The 19,851-nt window shown below is 48.2% G+C and overlaps 1 protein-coding gene across 3 annotated transcripts in view; it reads right to left on the bottom strand.

Moving 5' to 3' along the window:
• Positions 1–19,851, bottom strand: part of KIF5A (kinesin family member 5A) — a 55,389-nt gene that overhangs the window by 1,526 nt on the left and 34,012 nt on the right. For 2 of the 3 annotated variants that reach the window (XM_081900710.1, XM_081900711.1), the window contains exons 14-29: positions 18,881–19,087; positions 17,490–17,636; positions 16,513–16,701; positions 15,072–15,189; positions 14,514–14,572; positions 14,164–14,273; positions 13,289–13,390; positions 11,417–11,477; positions 11,240–11,311; positions 10,240–10,344; positions 6,115–6,135; positions 4,049–4,265; positions 2,933–3,086; positions 2,155–2,237; positions 1,807–1,834; positions 1,486–1,612 (exon numbers count right to left, since the gene is read on the bottom strand). In XM_081900710.1, the coding sequence (XP_081756836.1) occupies positions 1,534–1,612; positions 1,807–1,834; positions 2,155–2,237; positions 2,933–3,086; positions 4,049–4,265; positions 6,115–6,135; positions 10,240–10,344; positions 11,240–11,311; positions 11,417–11,477; positions 13,289–13,390; positions 14,164–14,273; positions 14,514–14,572; positions 15,072–15,189; positions 16,513–16,701; positions 17,490–17,636; positions 18,881–19,087 (1,752 nt within the window). In that variant the 3' untranslated portion in view covers positions 1,486–1,533. The remainder of the gene's footprint in view (positions 1–1,485; positions 1,613–1,806; positions 1,835–2,154; positions 2,238–2,932; positions 3,087–4,048; positions 4,266–6,114; positions 6,136–10,239; positions 10,345–11,239; positions 11,312–11,416; positions 11,478–13,288; positions 13,391–14,163; positions 14,274–14,513; positions 14,573–15,071; positions 15,190–16,512; positions 16,702–17,489; positions 17,637–18,880; positions 19,088–19,851) is intronic. The other variant, XM_081900712.1, reaches the window with a different exon arrangement.

Genomic DNA, 19,851 nt, shown 5'->3' with positions numbered 1-19,851 from the left:
AGGGAGAGGGAAGGGTAAGTAGGGATGGCTTCAAGACACCAGGATCCTGCACTCTAGCTGCACGTATAGGAAAAGAGGAAGGTGCCTTGCACCAAGGTACTGGTTCCACCTATTGTTTATTAATTATTATTATTATTATTATTATTGCTACTACTAGTCCCACCACCACTAGAAGGTCCCTGGGTGGGTTACAGTAATAAAAAAATACAGTATTAGCAACAGTTCAAATCAAATTGCAAGCACAACTAGACTGGGTCCACATATTGGTAACACATCACTCCAAATCTCCTAATGACGGCTCAGCAGGTTCACATAGATGTTAAAGCGTATGGGGAACAAGATGGAACTTTACTGGACAGCAAAGGACAGCTCCCATGGCACTGAAAGGTGCCCCCCCATACCTACTTTCTAGAAATGCCCCTGGAAGTAAGAGTGGAAGCACTGAAGTACAGCGTCTGCAACACCACCTCCCTGAGCCACTCCAGAAGGATACCATGGTCACCAGTATCAAAAGCGCTAAGAGATCATAGAGAATGAGTAAGGCTGTACTCCCCACATCTCTCTCCTGACAAATGTCATCAACCAGAGTGACCAACCAGAGTGACCAACTGGGATGCATACTCAATTTCTTCCAAGCAAGCCTGAAGCTGTGCTGCCACCACCCTTTCTAGCACCTTGCTCAAAATGAGGTATTCACTACTGGGTGATTTAACACTTATGGGTCCAGGGAGGTCTTCATAAGGAAGGAACGCACCACTACCTTCTTCAAGATGGAGTATTGACTACTCTGACTCGCAGTGGCTCTCCAGGGTCTCAGGCAGAGAGCTTTTTAACAAGAAAATAAAGGAGAGGGCAAATATATATCCCTCCCCAGTCTTTCAGGGAGTAACTGTAGGGATGGAAATGCCTCCAAATAAGGCTGGGAATGTCCTTTGTCTACAACCCTGGAGAGCACCAGCCAGTTAGCATGGACAATACTGAGCCAGATGGACCATTGGTCTGCCTTGGTCAAAGCAACTTCCTATATCCTTATATTCCTATGTACACATGCTCTGTAATGTTACCTTTGATGCAACATCTAAAGAGAAAATTTGAATGCTTGCATTGTCGCTGATGGTCCTGCTGTGGCTTCCTGCTTGTGTGGTGGGTGGGTGGGATGTCAGGTGGTGGGCAAGCTGTGGAATGTTAATAGTGGGATCTGTACCATCTCTAGGAGTCCTTTTTAAAGGATGCTTTAGGTATAGGATGTCCTACTTGTGCCAGGCTTCTTTTTAATGAAGCAGTCTCCTAGTTCTTAGGGACTATGTTGGGGGTTTGGCCTCTGAAGTTGTACACAATGAGAGAGTACTTGTGTTCCTATCTATGGTCCTGTGCAGCTTGGTAAATCTTGAGAGAAAGTAACAGCATAGGTGCAGAGAGTTGAAAGAAAGGCTTGTTAGATTCCTGAGAAGACAGAAAAGGGAATGAGCTGCTGTAGGGCTGTACCTGATGGTGTGTTGAGGCCCGATAGGGAAGTTGGTGCTGCTGCTGCTATTAGCTGGCTGCAGTCTCTTGGTGAAGCGGGAAGAGCTTGGCTTGTTCATCAGCTTCAACCCCACAGGGCAGGTCACTTCTACAGGAAGGGAAATTTAATGCATGGCAGCTCAGACATCCCCTCTCCCACTTATTCAACTTTCCCCCCTACGCCTGCACATAGAAAGTGATAGTCTTTTTTTGGTATCCAGCCACCCTGAATGACCAATGGAACTATTTTATTCAATCTCTAAGGAACCTCCCTCAGTAGAGTTCCACCCTGCAGTTTCTCACCTGTTATCATTGATGTCTGTGGCATTTCCTGGGCAATGGTCCAGGTGAATAACATAGAAGGATAAAAACGGCAGCATTAAAGTTAGAATCACAGAATTGTAGAGTTAGAAGGGACCCTGAGGTGTTCAAAGAGAAGTCAATCCCACGCCCAAGAGGATAAACGCTGTCCACAATATACCCAATACTGCTGTACGAAAGTTTACTCTTGGTTTGGTGGGCTCTAGAAAGGTCCCAGGCAGCCATCAGAGGCAACTACAGGCAGTTCAAAGAAGTGAATGTATACAGCTCCCCGAGGCACTCTCCTGCCTCATGTACGTACATGCATCTCTCACTGCCCCAGCCCCTTACCGTTATCCACATTGAGCTTCTGATAGGAGGTCAGAGGGGCATTGGAGGAGCTGCTTCCACTGCTGGAAGAGGCATTGGTAAAGCTGGGTGGGGGAAAAGCAGAGAAAGTGATTTGTGAGGGCTGAATGGAAGTCTGGGACTCTTTCCACCTGTGGTCTGGTGGGGTGGGGGAAAGGGCTGATTGGAGCCCTCCAAAGCAATGGGCTTCCTAATGGGCTTGGGGAGGAAAGGCATGGATTATGAGGGCTTGCAAGATCTGACTAGCGAATAGAAGGAGACCATATGCCCATTGGGGGAGTCACTGCTGGATTCCTGTAGATAGCATATAGTCTGGAAACAGGGTGGGTACACATCTCATAAAATCATCAGTGGGAGCAAGAAAGTCCATTTCACAATTTTCCTTCCTGACTGCAATAATTATTTCAATAGTTTCAATCTCAATGAACATTTATTAAGATTTATTTATTTTTAAAGTAGGTTGAACTGTACAAGCTGAGGTTTTTTAATCATCTCCAGCAACAGCTCAGTCTAATAAAATTCTTTTATCCTTGGTATGCAGCTGCTTACTGGTGAGCCAGAGTTTCTGATCTGATGTGAGGTGGAAAACAGAATATGAATCAGGGGACAAAAAGCCTTGCCTCTTGGTTCAAAAAAGTTGGCCTGGGAATAGGACTAGGCAAGCCTATCAAGTAGGCCTTGATTTAAGCCAGAGGGTGGGATTTTAGTGACCCAGAAATAGTTTGCGCATTATTCTTCTGAGCAGGCGAAGGATACTCACTAGCTGTCAGGCCCAGTGCTGCCAGCATTCTGCAGGTAGACATTCTGATAGTTCTGGAAGAGGCTGTTGGTGTAGCTGATGCATTCAGGGTTGCGGACACCATAGGCGTTGGTGGGGGATGAAGCTGGGTAGTGCCCTGGCCGCACCGGCTTGGCTGCAAAGGGACACAGATAGCAGACATAGCACAACATATGAATTCATTTATTCATTCTGAGCTTCTCCTCCCCCGCGTAGCTTAGCCAACGGCTCTTAGAACAGCCAGTGTGCAAGTTTCTTCCTTCCTACCAGCCATCAGTGTCTACAGCAGCATCAACATACATGGTATTTTCTAGAGTTTCATAGCTGGAACATCTGAAGAGGGGTGGGGAGGCCTCTAGCACTTTTACTCCTCCAGTGCCTCCTGCATCTGACACCAGAGCCACAATGAGAAACATCTGGAGCAACCCAATGAGGATGTGCTGCCCTGTGAAGTACGCAGCTTCTGATTACTTGGCAGCCATTAACAGACCAGAAGACTCAGCTGGAATGCCAATACCCATGTCACACTCTAGTAACTCTTGTCCATTTTATTGTATTTTAAATGTGTCGCAAGCTACCACAAGAACTTCAGGGTTCGAGCCAACAAGTCATCCCATTTGTACAAGGACTTGCACTTGTGCAACAAAACTTACCCTCCGTCTCCTCCCACCTTAGCCTGCCCATAAAAAGCGAGTCTAAAATCAAAGACCAGGGTGATCTCCACTGTCTCCAGGAACTCATCTCATTGTGAGACTTTTGTGGGTGAGCTGAGTTTGTTTGGCCCTGGGTGAGAATCCAGAGGCTGAGATGGAAATGAACTGATATTGATTTTTATATATTATTAACTTTGTAATAATGTAACATTTTTATATGTACCTGCCTATTTTTGTAAGATGTTTAAGTTGTCTGTTGTTGCTTCTTTTTTGTACACCACTTAGAAATATTTTAAATATATGAAGCAGAGTAGAAATTTTTATCAGAGAGCCATCCTCACTGAACACAGTGAGATGCAACATCTGAATGCGCATACATAAGGTTACCACAGTACCAGCAATTTCCACATGCAACCCCCCCCCCACTTGCTGCTTGCTTGCTTACCAATCTGTGCAGAGTGGTTGCGCTTCATGCTGTTCTTGTAGCGCACGGCCTCCTTGATGCGGTCCACCTCCTGCTGGTAGCGACGCTTGTCTTTCATAGCCCCTTCCTTAGCCTCCTTCAGTGCACCCTCCAGGGCCTTAACTCTCTCAGCCGTAGCCCGAAGACGTTTCTCCAGTTTAGGAAGCTCACAACGCAAATCTGCATTGTCGCGAACCAGCTGAGCCCCATGAGTTCACAGGGAGAGAAGGGAAACAGGGAGGATGGATAAAGAAGATGAGGCAGAGGGGCCTCTGAAGACCCAAAACACTGGCGCTTGCCCTCACTCCAATGCATTTCTACTCTGCTAGTCCTCCAGGCATTAGCCTCCCATTTCCAGAAAAAACACTTGCGCCCTGTTTTGGACCCTGTCCCAGAAGCCTCACATGCCCACTTCCCACACCATATATGTTCTGCAAGAATGCTAAACACCCCCCTCATCTCTGGGAAGGCATCTATGGCCTCTGAGCATCTGGATTCTTACTCCTGTCCTGTGTCTGAACACCCAGCTAGTGAATCCACCACATCTGTGTGACTATACTGTGGAACTAGCCTTGGGCCTCCTAGTTTGAAGAGATGGCAGAGCTCTCAGACACTGAAATAGTTACACAGAAGGGCATTTTCAGTAAATATAGTTTCTGCCACCATAGCAGAGCTATGATAATATGGGGGGGGGGACATTCCTCCTGTTGCACATCTATTAAAGCAGAGGTGGCTGACCAATGTCACCCTCCAGATGTTGTTAGACTCCCAGCTCCCACCAGCCCCTCAACAACATGGCCAATGGTCAGAGATGATGGGAACTGGAGTTTGACAACATCTGGAGAGTGACCGGTTAGCCACCTCTGTATTAAAGGCAGCATTGGGGAATCTCTAGCCTTCCATATATTGCTGGGCTCCAACTTCTATAATTCCTGACCATTGGTTGTTCTAGCTAGGGCAGGTGGGAGCTAGAGTTCAACAACACCTGGAGTGCCAAATGTACTCCATCTGTCATCAAAAACATATGAACCTGTATTCATTAGAACCTGTATTCAGCCTGGATGCTGGTGACAAGCTCCCGTCCATTCAAAGTAGCATCCACCCCCGGCTCTCTCTAAGCTGGTGGGTCCCAGTCTTTGCCCAAGTGTCACAGATCTAAGCCGTGCACCATGCTGCAGCACAGGAGAATACCATGAGGTGCAAATTGAGGGTCTGAAGGTGAGCGCCTCCCTTCTCCAGGCCCAGGCAATCCTTTAGCTCTCCCATCAAACACAAACTATAATCTACAGGCAGGTGGGTGAGTAGCATGCAAGGAGGTCAAGAGCACGGCAGCAAGAGGTGAATAAGCGCGGGGGGGCGGGGGCAGCCACCAGCATGATTATATAAAAAAATATATAGCAGGGGAGCCACTGGGTAGCACAGCCTCCAAGGGAGAGGGAGAAAATATCTGAGGTGATAACATTTGACTCCCACATCTGAGAGATTGATATTGGGGGTGGGGGGAAGGCTGGGGGCTTTTGAATCATGCCTTTCCAGAAAACCACAGGGCCTTGATCTGTGAGTTTCTCCAGAGTCCAAAACTAGCTATTTCCAATCTTTACAACACCCCCACCTATTCCTGAAGCAGAGGAGAGAGAGAGCCGCTGTTGAGAATTTAGAGAGGAGCAACTCACTTTTATTTCACTGTTTCTTTCCCTTGTAGCAGCTGCTGGTGGACAGGCAAAAACTGGTCAGTGTTGCCATGGCAGCAGAACTGCCAGATGCCATAGAAGTCACACACACATGAGATTGCCAAGAATGGGGCCATGGTGTCAGCCATGCAGGCCACAGTGACTGGGGTTGCCATGGTAGCAGTGAGAGGCCTAGTACCAGATGATGCCACAGTTGTCAACGTGGATAGGCTTGCCATGGCAGTGAAATGGTGAGGAGGAAACAGACACCTGACTGCCCCCCCCCATATGCATGTGCTCCCAATTTGGTCACCAAGTGCAAACATTTCCTGCCCAGCGCAGCAGGCAGATAAACATGGGGGAGAGGCCATACGGTACCTTGGAGACCCAGCGATCCAACTAGGGTGCAGCAGCGAGGGGAAAAGGGGGACACAGACAGTGACTGAGCACCCTGACAGAGTCCCCAGCCAAACCCTGCTCTGGAGACTCAGAGAGGGACAAGTTAAACACCCCAGCAACAGAGTGTGCCTATGGCTGACTGTATGAAGACGGTACCCATCCTTCCTTCCTAGAGCTGCAAGCAAGGGAACTCCTCTTTTGGGGGCTGAACTGTTGGGTAGGACACACCAGCCCAACATCTGCTAAGTACAGAGAATTCTATGGGGGAAAGAGATAACAGCAGGGATAATGGAAGGATGTGAAAGCTTAGACACACAAACAATCCAGAGAAAGTCTGGGCTGGGAAGCAAGGCAGGAAATGAATACAGCAAATGTCAGTTCAGCATCCATTCTGAGGTTCATTGTTTTCCTACTCCCACCCAACCTTGGACTGAACCAGTCCATTCCAGTGGTTAGCACACAAGTCTCCAAAGGGGGCAGAACTGTAAAAGAGCCATTCACCTCTAAACACATGTCAAGCCCTCATGATCAATATCCACTTCCTCCTTGCCCCATCATTTGATTCAGGATCTGGAGCCTGTCTGCTCCTCCCGCCCCGCTACCAAAACCCCCTCCAGTTTGCACAGGAGTCTTGTTTGTAATAGAGAAAGAAAATAAGGTGGCCTGACTCACATTAGTCATCACTAATGGCTGATTACATGGCAGCCAGGGGACAAATGAGGAATCTTGGGGTGCTTCCAGACTGCCACTGCTTTCAGGTGGGATTCTATCACATATGGGCAAATTCAGGTTGGGCAGTTACAGAGGATTTGGCACTCCTGTGCAACAAACTTACTTCCCCTAAAAATTGACTTTTTGCAATAAGGAAAGTGGTGGGAGAAAGCATTGGAAAGGGGTGGGGTAACTCTTGAAGCAGCATCACATCAATGAAGACAAATAAGAATGAATGCTGAATAAGCAGCCAGTTTTGACTTATCTCTATGCAAACAAATCAGGTTGGCTGCTCAATAAACAGGATGTCTGGAAGCAATTCTAGTGTCCCCCTCTACAACCCCCCCTCAAAAAAACACAGATGATTGTAGATGATAACAACATTTTGGGAGAGGAAGTGGATGGGAGGAGCATGTGGATTTGGCATAGAACCCCCTTTCACATCTGTAACATCAGCACTGGGTTGGTGGTGTCCCTAGGCTGCCCTGGCATCAGTGCCCCTCAGACTGCAAGTTTCCACCAGTGAATCTTATTTCCCTTGCTGTTGGCAAGCTCTTTCAGGCCACATATAGAATTTGGACTCGCTCAACCGTGTAGGCCTGACCCCATGTTTATTACTCTGAAGCCTTGGAGAAGGAACAGAATAAAATGTAAGAAGCAAATGAGAGGTGAAAAAGAACCAAAGATGCCTTTTTGACCGCACACATTCATGCAACCAGGTTACATGTTCTAAGCCTATTACCCTCATGCCCACTGGTATATAAAAAGCTGCCTGGAGATACTGGGAATCGAAGAACATGGGTCTTTCTGCAGGCAAAGTGTATATTCTACCTTTCCCCCACTAAGCTGCTCAAGTGCTGTCTCTGTGGCTGCAGGACTATTACGCCAGAGGTTTCCCACCTTTTAGGCCAGTGAGCATATTTGGATTTTTTCATGTGTGACATGGGTAGCACTCTCTCTGATCACTTCCCTACCCATGTCCCCACACTTTACACATACAGTCAAGAGAGAGAGCAAGCACATGCACACTTCACTTTTCTAAATAGAGTTTCCACCTTTGGATGGGCAAAATAAGGGACAGGTAGGAGGAATCTGGAAAGAGAGAGAGGTGGCCCGGGGGGGGGGCAGGTGGACAGCCTCCTGCTTCCTTTGAGGGTTTCTCTGCCACTGGCTACCTCAACAAGTTTAGATTAGAGAGAAAGCTCTCTATGGGTTTTTTTTAAAAAAAATTATTAAAGATTTCTTAGTTTACAAAAATATGTGCATTGTCTATTTTTTCAAGCTGTGTTTCCTACAGATCAGTTTCATTTTTTTTTGTAAGATATTCTTACCAACAGTAAGATATTCTGTAAGCAAGATATTCTTACCAACAATATAAGGTTGGTAAGAAGTGGGGGGAAAGGGAGGAGGGTGGGGTGGTAATGCTTCTATTCTTCTACTTAGTGTATGTGTCGGGTTTTGTGTCAGCATCACTTGTGTAGATTCTCTTACTATTAACCTGTTGTATTTCCTTGGTGGTGAGAGAAGTTGGGACTGGCCTAGGATTTGGTTGGTTGACTTTGCTTGGATGTAGTGAGATTTGTTTATATGTGTGTGAGGGGATGGATTTTTGGATCAGGTTGGCCATATTGAGTCATATGCTGTCAGCGTATTCTTATTGTTGTCTTATTGGGCTGAAGGGGAACCATACTCTGGTGAAGGCAGCTTCTTCTATTTGTCCGTATTTGTGTCAGTTTCAGTTTATCAGCTTTTCTAATAAGGGTATTTCCCATACTATTTGATACCATTGGTCCATGTTTACTCCTGACAGGTCTCTCCAGTGCCCGGCTATGGTGCTTCTGGCTACTGAGAGTAGGTGGGTTATAAGCTCTTTATAATGTGAGTGGACATTATTATATTGGAAAATGTTCAATAGGGCCAGTACTAGGGCGACTTCTAATACCTGTTTAGTTATTTTGCACATTTATTGTAGGAGTGCTGCCCCCAAGGGTTGGATTATGGGGCATTCCCACCACACGTGAAGGTATGGGCCTGTAGAGGTGCAGCCGCTCCAGCATTTTGGTGAGGCTCCTGGGCATATCAGCACTGGTTTCTGTGATGTTAGGTACCATCTGTGAGTTTCTGAGTGAGTTCTTTTCTTTTAGCTGAGATGAGCTCTCTAACTATGTTTGAAGCAAAAGAAAACCAGTGTGAGTGAGAGAGAAATGGGGGGGAGGGGTAGCTGCCTGCTTTCTTTTAGAAGAGCTCATCTCCTGGGCAAGCCGCTTACTGAGAAGGCAGAGCAAAGACTTAGCTTTGAATGAGTTGTTGCCATTGTCACTCTTTGGCTGAAGCTGCTGCTCCAGGAAACAGTTCCCTCGTTCTCTTTGAGCCACTGGCTAGCTTGGAGTGTCAATCAGCCAGAGGGTGGGTTTTACTTCCGAGATGTCTAGCAATCTTGTGGCATGGCAGTAGGGCAGGAGGTGGCACATTCCCGCTTCACCTCAGGTTGCAAAATGGGACAGGTCACCCCTGCCCACATCAGCAACCCATACACACAAGAAAGATACATAAACAACACAGAGCCTTCCCACTTAGACCCAAACGCCACTCTCAGCCCAAACACCACCACTGCAGGGGGGTTGCTTGGCAAGATTTCTCAGCAGTGGCACAGTAAGATGGGCAGAATGTTGCAGGTGGGCAAAACAAGCGTGCAGATGGCTCAGCACAAACTGGAAGTCTGTGCCTATTTTAGGAGCTGCCCAGGATCTAAATCTGGCACCATACCAGAGCCACATTGGCAGGAGTGGCTCTGGTATGGTGGAAGGGGGAGAGGATCTAATTCATGGATGGGGAATCTGTGACCCTCCAAATGTTGATGGGCTATAACTCCCATTATCCCTTACCATAAGTCATGCTGGCTGGACCTGATAGAAGTTGGGACTCCAACAACATCTGGAGAGTCACAGGTTCCCTGGTCCCCTGGTCCCACAGGTCCCCTGGTCCCTTAGACCATACTAAATGGTCTAAGCAAGGTTTGATTGGGGAAGGGGATAGCCACAGAGACAATATATCTAGCAAGGATGAGTGTATGAGCCCCTCATGCAGTGCTTTCTGCCAAGCTGGTTTTGCGAGTGGAGGGGGGTGGGACTGGGAGAAAATCCAGATAGCGTTTCCAGCAAAGTAGAGGGGGTCATGAAGAAACATTCACAGCTGCTACAATACACAGAGACAATGCGAAGTGGAGAAGGAGGGGGGGGGAGGCTTCCCACCCAGAGGGCTGAGTGTAGATATATAAATAAATAAACAAACAGGGCTGCACTCACCAGCTGTCTTACCTTGCCCAGATGGTTCTCCACCCTCATCCACCCACCCCACTTACGCTGGTTCTCCAGCTCCCATCCACCCACTCACCTGTTTGTGAACTTTTGTAAGCTGCTCCAGGTTGTTCTCAAGAAAGGAAATCTTCTGCTTCTGGGAATGAGCCCCCCCGCTATCCTCGGGTTCCAGCTCCGCGCTCTGGAAGGCAAATACAGAGTGAACTTGTACCTCTAGGAGCGTGAATGGGATGGGATAGAAAACCCAGCCAAAGTTATGCAGCCACACAACCAGACTCCAAACCCAATCCCTTCGTTTGATTGGCCAGCCCCAAAATAGGCAGGGTTCTGGGAGGCTTCCTTGGGTGGCTTGCTCCAGAATAATGAGGCTATTATGGTGGTGGTGGTGGTGGTTATTATTAATGATATAATGAGGCTAGCATAGGATTAAGGACAGTGCTGCAGCATACTGGTGTATCCTGGAATGGGAGACACAGCTGGCTCTGAATGGGCCAGAGCATGTGGAGTGACTTGCTGAATTTCCAGTAAGAATGGAAATGGGTTTCCTGGGGAATGTGGCCTGCAGGCACGTTTGGGGCCCCATAGCTCCCTCTTTAAAATCAAAGCACTGCTCAGTTTTAGAGTTGACTAAGGGCTCAAGCAGATTTCCTTTTGTGCTGCTGAAAGAAGCCAAGGGTTTCAGAAGTAAGCAGCTAGTGTAGAGCAGAGCTGTGAAGCGGGAGGTGCTTGGATCAAATCTTGCCTCTGCCATGATGGCCTCAGGTGAGCCACCATCTCCCAGGCTTAGCCGACTCCTTCAGGGTGCAACATAGGGCTAGCACCACTAACATGCCTTTAAACATTTGTTATAAGGATTTCTGAGTGTATGTGAAGGGTTCTCAACCCTCTAAAGTGTTTGTGGGGAGCCTGTCATCCTCCAGTTATTGCTGGACTACAACTCCCATCATCCCTGATCACTGACCCATGCAAGTTGAGCCTGATGAGAGGTGGGAGTCAGGAGGGGAACAGATTTCCCTAGGGAACCCTGTATAAATGCTGAATAAACAATGAAGTTGGCTAAAAGAACGACAACATACTTTCTTAACTCGAGTCGTGACGTCTTGAACGAACAGCTTGCGAAGGTTGTGGAGGGTCTGGAGTTCACGGGCCTGGAGGGGTACGAGAAGAAAGGCAGGGATGAGGTGGTGAGACCAGGCTGGGGGCTTCAGCCCAGCTCCCTGCCCCCATCCTTCACCTCTCCTTTAGCTACTTACAACAGTCTCCTCCAGCCCTTTGAGGTCTTGTTTGGACTGCTCATGTCGCTCATAGAGAAATCTGTGAAGAAGATAGACAGTGATGGTTAAAGGGGTACGTGGAGAGTGGGGAAGAAGGGTCCAGTTGCGCTCCTTGAAGCAGAACTGGCAGTGAAAGGATCTGCTGTCCCATATGTCAAGGACTAGACCCCAGCATCTGGCAAGGGAGGGAGGCAGGCACAAATCAGGCCCCTGATCACCATGATCTAGAGGTGGGCAAATTTTAGGAGGGGCCTAGACATATTTGCAGGGACGCGGGTGGCGCTGTGGGTAAAACCTCAGTGCCTAGGACTTGCTGATCGCATGGTCAGCGGTTCGAATCCCCGCGGCGGGGTGAGCTCCCGTCTTTCGGTCCCAGCTCCTGCCCACCTAGCAGTTCGAAAGCACCCCTAAGTGCAAGTAGATAAATAGGTACCGCTTTATAGCAGGAAGGTAAACGGCGTTTCCGTGTGCTGCGCTGGTGCCGGCTCGCCAGAGCAGCTTTGTCACGCTGGCCACGTGACTCAGAAGTGTCTCCGGACAGCGCTGGGCCCCAGCCTCTTAAGTGAGATGGGCGCACAACCCTAGAGTCGGACACGACTGGCCCGTATGGGCAAGGGTACCTTTACCTTACTAGACATATTTGCAAACCAGATAAACTGTTGCGGGTGCCACACACATGCTGCAACTCTCTCCTCCCCTGCTGTAACCCCCCTGAATTTTCCCAAATTAGGCTGGGGGGAGGGAATCTATTGGTAGAAGAAAGCTTCTTTTGAGACTAATTCCAGCAAGTTGGAGAAGACCCTGTGGACACCAATGAAAGCTTCTGCAGACACATGTGTGCCCACAGCCTCCATATTGGTGACTCGCCCATTGGTCCTTATCACCCATTGATGAGGGCACTGATATTGGGGGGGGGTGTGACTTGGTGGTGGAAGAAAAATGGAGAACTGAGCAGGAAGCTGCTTACCCCTAGTCTCAAGGCATGCACAGGCAGGTAGAAATCTCTCATGAGAGGGGATTTGAGTTACGACTTCCCTAGTGAGAGCTCTAGAATGTTACAGAGCATTCTTCCTATTCCATGGAGGCACAGAACCTGCATGTGGAGCTATGTGCTTATCTCTAATTAGGGGTGCTTGAAGTGGAGGAGGGGGAGATTGTGCACAATGGTTTAGGAAAGTGGAATCTTGGCTAATGCCTGCTCCTAAAATCTGTTAAGAGTTTCTCAACACTGGGGCCAATGCTTGGGGAAGGAAGAGTGTCAGCTCTCACCACATTTCCTGCGACTGGGTCAGTGGTGGATGAACATGTTTCTCTCATTCCCAAACTACCTTGTTAAGCATAAGGCATGGGAAATCAGCCTTTGAAGTGGCATGTCAAAGCAGGAGAAATCTAGGATATTGCCTTATATTGGGTCAGATTGCCTAGGCTAGCATTGTCTACTCTGACTGACAGCAGCTCTTCAGGGTCTCAGGCAAAGAGTCTTTTCCAACACTTTCTCCTTTTTAAAGTGCAGGATTGAAACTGGGAACCTCCACATGCTAAGCATGTATTCCACCACTTAGCTATGCCCCCTCCACCCTCTAAGCACAGTAGGTCAATATCAGCGTTCCCTCTGTGGTGCCCTCCAGATGTTCTGTACTACAATCCTCAGCAGCCTCAGATAGCATCGTGTGCTGGTAGGAGTTGTAGTCCAAACCACCTGGAGGGCACCAGGTTGGGGAAGGCTGGTCTAGACAGAGGTGGTTGCCCTCAAATGCTGGCTTTTGTTTCTCTTGTGGTTTGCTCCTTGGTTGGGATGAGCAGAGTCCGCTGAAAGTGTCTGGGAAAGGAAGGGCAGGAGGGTCTTCTCACGTCAGCTCCTGTAGCTTCTGGGATTTCTCCTGTTCCTCACTCTTGAGTTTCTCATAGTCAGCACGCAGTTTCTCCAGTTCAAGCTCTAATTTCTGGTTCAAGCTAAGCAGGGATAGAATAGAGAGAAAAACAGGGACACTAACACAGGGACAGCAAACACATCACTTCACTCCCATGCTTTCTTAAAGGTCTTATCCCCCTCAGATCAACACAGGAAGCAAATGTTAAATGCTTGAGGCAGAGAGAGACGAAAGAGCCCTGGCCTGCAGTCCTTGAGAGCCCCCAGATTGGGACAAAGCACAGACGCTGCTGCTTGACTCACCCACTGCTTAAGCCTTTCCCCTGCTACCAGTCTTGGGCACATTCCTAGCCCTAACAACCTGATTTTTAACTAGGTTAACCCCCCCCCCATAACTTTGGGAAGTGGAGGGTGTGAGAGCCTGGCTCAAGCCCTGAACTGGCCGCCTTGAGCTCCTTATTGGATATGCGCTTCCTAAACACCTCCTCTCAGCTAGCTTTCCACAAGGGGCATGGGCTTGCATCCCACACACCACAACCTCTTTGAGCCTAGGCTGCATTGCCATTAGCCCCAAAGTGGCTCTTGCCTCACTCCTGGTTCTGACTTTCCTTCTGGTTCTTGCCTCCTATAAGCTACGTGGCTGTGGTTGGTTTGTCTCCTCCGCTTCTCACAGAAGCCCAGACCTTCCAAGCCTTGCCTCAGCTCCAGCCCACAACAGCCCCCCACCCAGGCCCTGCTAGTACGCCAAGTCTCCCAACTTCTGCACAGCCTGTCTCATCATGAGACCCACCCACCCTACGTGGTGCACCACATCCCACCCATGGAAGAGACTTGGCCCATCCTCTGGATGACTCACTCCTTGAGCTCATCGATGATCTTCTGCTTCTGGTTGATCTCATCACGCAGTCGCGCCAGCTGTTTGTGGTGGGCCTCACGGTGGCTCTCCAGTTGCACTTCCAGGGCCTTCTGTGTGATAGGGATGAAACAGGTCACAAAGGCAGAAAGCCAAACCCAGGAACATGGCAGCACACACCTTGGATCCTCTCCACAAGTACAGAGGAAGCTGCCTTATTCTGATTCAGATCACTGGTGCATCTAAACTCAGTAATGTCCACACTGACTAGCCGTGGCTCTTCAGGGGGCTGCCTCAGCCCTACCTGGAGACGCTGGGGATTGAACCAGGCAGGCCACTGCTGTGATACGAACCTTCACTTCATCTGTATCCTGGATCAAGTCCTTCTCCTTGCCCACTTCATGAACAGTCTCTGTGAAAGAGAAGGAGGAAGATAAATAACCCTTGGGGTACAGCCAGACCTCTTGAGTGTGCAAGTCACTGTCACAGCGTAATCTCTCGGCCTCTGTGCAGCCATGGGGTGGAGTCCGTGTCCATTTAAAGAATAACACAACTAATCAACTAGCTCATCTGTACAGTAGAAATTAAAATGGCCTGCCTCACAGGGTTGTTGTGAGAGTAAACAATGAAGACCATAAAACACTTTGAAAATGAAAAAAGCACTTGAATCTGCTAAAGGTTGCTTGTCAGCAAACTAGATTGCAGACCCCAGTGTAATCAGATGATCAAGGATTCTGCTTTTAACAGTCAACCACATTATGCAGCTGTCTCCATCTTTCTTTCTTTCTTTCTTTCTTTCTTTCTTTCTTTCTTTCTTTCTTTCTTTCTCTCACACAAGCACCATTTTCTGGCACAAATGTTGCAACCATTCACATGTTCTGCATCACATATAAGCCAAGGCACAGCCTAACCTTGGGCTTGCAGTTTAGCTAGCTCTTCACTCAGAGTGTCATAGGATTCCTCCAGGTTCCTCTTCTTCAGCTCCACACTCTGCATGTACTCCGTAAGTGAGCGGATCTTTGCCTCATGCTGGGGGGTTGCAGGGAGAAGAACAAGCAAGAGATAACTTTTACAGGTACATCAAATACAAATGTGCATTTAACAGCCTATCCAGTTTGACCCTGAGCCACCCTACAGCACCTGCCATGCCCCAGGGTCAGGACAGGACAGCGAGAAGGTGCTAGCATATTTCTCAGAGAGCAAGGTTGCAGTTACTGTCAAGGGTGTACTCCACAGCAAACCTGAGTGTGCAATGGCTTTCAAAGTCCTCACATTGGGGAGACAGGCTTGCCAGCCTCCCCAAACATTAGTTTTGTGGAATGCAACCAAATGTATCCCTTTCAGCTGAGAGGTAAGCCAACGGATCCAACCCTGCTGGAATGCTTTCTCTGAATTGGAAAGGAACTCATCCAAGACCACAAAAGCTGCTAGAACTAGGTAGAGGTCACCTGAGCAGATGGGATGGAACCACCTTATAAGTGATCTCCTTCCTGCCCCCACTAGGAGGAAGGAGGAAGCCTGTTAAGTCAGATATCTTCTTGGTCAGATTTACTTTCCTTTTGCACTCTGGTTTATAAGGATCTAGAACAGGCAAGGGGGAACTTGTGGGCCCTCAAGTGATTAAGACTCCTATCATCCCTGACTGCTAACCACGCTGGCTGGGGATGGCAGGAGTTGGGAGTCCAGCAGCACTTGAAGGACCACAGGAGCCCCAGTGCTGCTCTTGAAGAAGAGAAAGATGCACTACCCTAGCTGCCCCCATTTGCCCTGGATCAAAGCAAAGCCCAGCCTGTCTCCCTGGGTCAAGGTAAGGGCAATCAGTGCCTATACTTCCTGATGTTTTTGTTTTTTGGTATTGGGAAACACTGAGGGACTCCCCACAATCCTTCTACCTCAGGGCTGGGGAATCTTCAGTCTGCAGGTCAGATCTGGCCCATTCAGCTTGTGAGGCCATTTTCTCCAAACCACATCCAGCTGCCCCACACCTGTTGTCAGGTGTGTAGCAGTAGAGACATGGCTGGTTGGCTGCTCATGCAGCAGGAAACAGGATTTAACTCCTCATACATCTGCAGATGAATGAGGAGTTCATTCCTGCTTGGTTTGGATTTGCAAGGGACTTCCCCATGGGGCACTCTTGGTGCACCCCTCAGAAAGCAGGAGATCAGTCCTCCTTGATCACAATCTCCTTGCACAGGTCAGCTTTGAATGGTGGGCAGGATCTGTCAAAGTTGGGGCAGGGAAATAAAGGTCTGGCCTGCCAAGCCAAAAAAGGTTCCCTAACTTGTTCCACATTCTCAAAGCCCCACTTCCCCATGACTGCAGTTCTTCTGTCCTGGCTCCCACAGGTCTGACCTGAGAGATGAGGAGCTGGCAGGAAGACAGTTCTCGCCCTGTCACCTCCATCTTGCGGTGACACTCGACTTGAAGGCCCTCCAGTTGCCGGCAGCGCTTCACAACAGACTTCACCTCCGATTTGATCTTGCTGATGTAGAGCCGGGCAACGGTGAATTCCTCCTCAATGGCACCACTGATCTCGACTGGCTGAGAATGGGGGAGAGGGAGAGGGGGTATGAACACACTGACCAGCCTCTTCCACCCAGATCTGTTTGCTGAGCATTCACCCTGACTCTTTTTCAAAATGTCTGCCCGTAGGGTATAAATCATCACTTCAAGCAATTGTTATCCCATGATTCCCGGGGCATTTTCCTAACCACAAAAAGTTCATTTTTTAAAAAAGTGGGCTTGATGGACAAGAGCACCAAAACCAGTTTAATTGAATACCCTAAATTTGCTGGGATATGGCTGAAAACCACCCTGCAACATACCGATAGTGTTGAAGCAGCCCCTGTCTGGGGCAGACAGCTCAACCACATGACCCTTGCAAGCAGAGCCATTCAAATTGATTGCTTCCACATTAGCTATTTAATATGGATTTGCCACCCTTCATTCCCTCTTTTTGGACTGGGAATGGTTTAACTCAGAGGAGAACTATTGAAATTAATGGGCCTAAGCCATGTCTATTAATTTCAGTGAGTTTTACTCTGAGTAAGGCTAACACTTGATACAACACTTGGATTCCAATGGTTTTCCAGGTTGTCCTGTTTCTTTTCAGACCTGGTATGTAGAAATCCCGCCTCACAGCTTAACACACAGTTATAGTACCAGCCTGCCCATAGGTAGCACCATCAACTCCAGTTAACCCTTGTGTTGCTATTTTCTGTAATAAAAGTAAAATTGGGAAGGGCCAATGCTGAAGCTAGGAATCTCTTACAGGTCCATAATACATACAATATTGTATATTCTCACCAGGTGTCTCCCCTCTTTCTTACCAGCTTGATCTCACCATTGCCCACAATGACGCTGAACTCGCTCAGATCCTTCATGAGGCCATTGAGGACCTCAGCAATGCGCTTGCGCTGATGCGCGCTGAACTCCTGCAACCGCTGCAATTCTGATTCCAAGGACAGCATGGTGGCCTGCAGGGTGAGAAGATGGTTCAGCCAACCCAAGAAAACGGAACTTCTGATTTGCAAACACAGAACTCTCTCTTTTGGCAGGATAAAGTGTTAGGCTACAACTCCCATCAGCAGAGTCTGATGGGATGGCTAGGGAAATGTGAGTCATGGTCCAGAACAACTGGAGGACACCAGGTTGACAAAGGCTGGGTTAAAGCTTCCCTCCCAGCTCTGTCATTTGAAGTGGACCAGATTCTGCAAACACAAGCCTCGGAGGGAAATAAATGCCACATCACAATGCTAGTACAATCCATTCCTGAAAGTTTAGGTCAACATTTTCTACGGAACTCTTGATTCACATGTTGCAGGACAAACAGAGGCAGTTTTAGTGTAGTGTGACAGGTGCAGTCGCACTGGGTGTCGCACTGCAGGGGGCACCAAAGAAATGCTGTAGAACAGAGTGTGAGGTGGAGGAGCACTGAATTTTAGCGTCTCGCAGGATGCCACTGAAATTTGAGAACCCAAAGTCCGCCACTGGACAAAGCCTTCAAAGGAGCACTTGCAAGGAGCGCTTGGCTCAAAGCAATGGACTTGAAATTGGATCTAAATTGAAGTGCCTCAGCAGTCAGAAGACTAAGGGTGAATGGGGGCTTTCTCTGCTCTAGCTCTGCCTCCCTGAAAGACTGTTGTGAGTTCACTCAAAGGCAGGACTGGGTACATTCTACACTTGAAAGAAGAAAGATTAGCATTCTGCACCAAGAATAAATGAATTCTGCAATCTGTATAAATTATGCAAATCAAGCTCCAGATTCTCATACTCTTAATAGTTTTTCTTTTTTACTGTTTTGAGTAATTTATACCGCTAGTACTGGTTATGCTGAGGAGTAAGGTGCTACGTGGAGGACTGAATCCCCAACAACAGGAAATTTTATTTAAGTGCTCTTCAGACTCCAGAGATTTTAGGAGACATTGGCCAGATGCTTTCAAGAATATTTTTGCAGCCATAAGGGGTAGATACTTGATTCTTATTTTAAAAGCTGAAATTTTAAGGAGGGTGAATTCACCCAGTTCTGCACTGTGCACTTTTCCTACGCTTTTGCAGAATTGCAGAGTATATGCGTGCACGCACGCACGCATGCACGCGCGCACACACACACTATACTCTTGAGGACTAAGCCAAGATTCAATGTGGTCCTGATCCTCCTCTACCAAGGGATCTCAAGGTTTACTAACCCCAAGGAAGGACCTGGCATCCCAGCACTTACCACCTTCTGGGACAGCTCATCCACCAGCAGCTGATTCTGCTGGTTTTTCTCTTCTACCTCCTGGGACTTCTGGTCGTAGTTGACAGCCAGCTCTTCCAGAGCTTGCAGCACCTCCTTCACCTCCTCCTTGGCTGAGTCGTTCTCTGACTGCAAGTGGCTTAGCTCACGCTGCACCTTTTCATTGTCCCCACGAGTTGACATTAGCAGCTGGTGGGGAAGAGGCAGAGAATGGGATAAGTAAGGACCCAGTAGGTCAAAAGTTGTCAAGGGCAGTCAAGAAAGAAGCAAGACGGACTGAACAAATAGCGATGATGTGGGATAGACAGGCGTCCGAACAGAGCAAGATAGAGGAGTGTCGAGAGAGAGGGCTCGTCCGCACTTAGCTTTTGCCCCATGCTTTCTGCACACAGCTCTGCTTTTTCCCAATCTGTGTCCAAGTGCTTTTTTGTTTTGCCATGCCACTTTCCCCAGGAAAATCCGCTCTTTAATTTGGGACAAAGGGCAATGCAGGTTTTCCATGGATCGTCATTTGCTCTGATTCAGTGGTAAAGAGTGAGAATTTGAGGAGAAAGCTCCAGGGCAAAAAAAATATGTGTTCTCAGACAGGTGCCTAGAAATGTGGAGCAACGGTACGTGTGGATGAGCCCGAAGATGAAGAGAAAGAGAGTCAGCATGAGTGTGGCGTTTGCCTCCTAGGGTGGATCGTAAGGAAAGGGTTAAAATGGGTGTGATATGATTGGCCAGTGAGAATGCGAGGGGAGAGTAAAAGTTAGAGTGGGAGGTTTTGAAAGTAAGTTGAGGTGTGGGAGTTGAAGAAGGAAGAGGGAGGTTTAGGTGTGAGTTGGTAGAGTTGTATTGTGAGAGAGTGAGAGGAATTGTTAGGTGGAGTCAGATAGATGGAATAATCAGTTTGGAGTTGTTAGGAACTAAGAATAAGAAACTGACAAGAGAAAAATTAACTGAAACCATAA

Source organism: Podarcis melisellensis, assembly GCF_964234715.1.
Source record: "Podarcis melisellensis genome assembly, chromosome: 2".
Classification (NCBI taxonomy): Eukaryota; Metazoa; Chordata; class Lepidosauria; order Squamata; family Lacertidae; genus Podarcis; species Podarcis melisellensis.
Note: the sequence above shows the minus strand (reverse complement) of the source record. Positions and strands in the feature narration are given on the sequence as shown.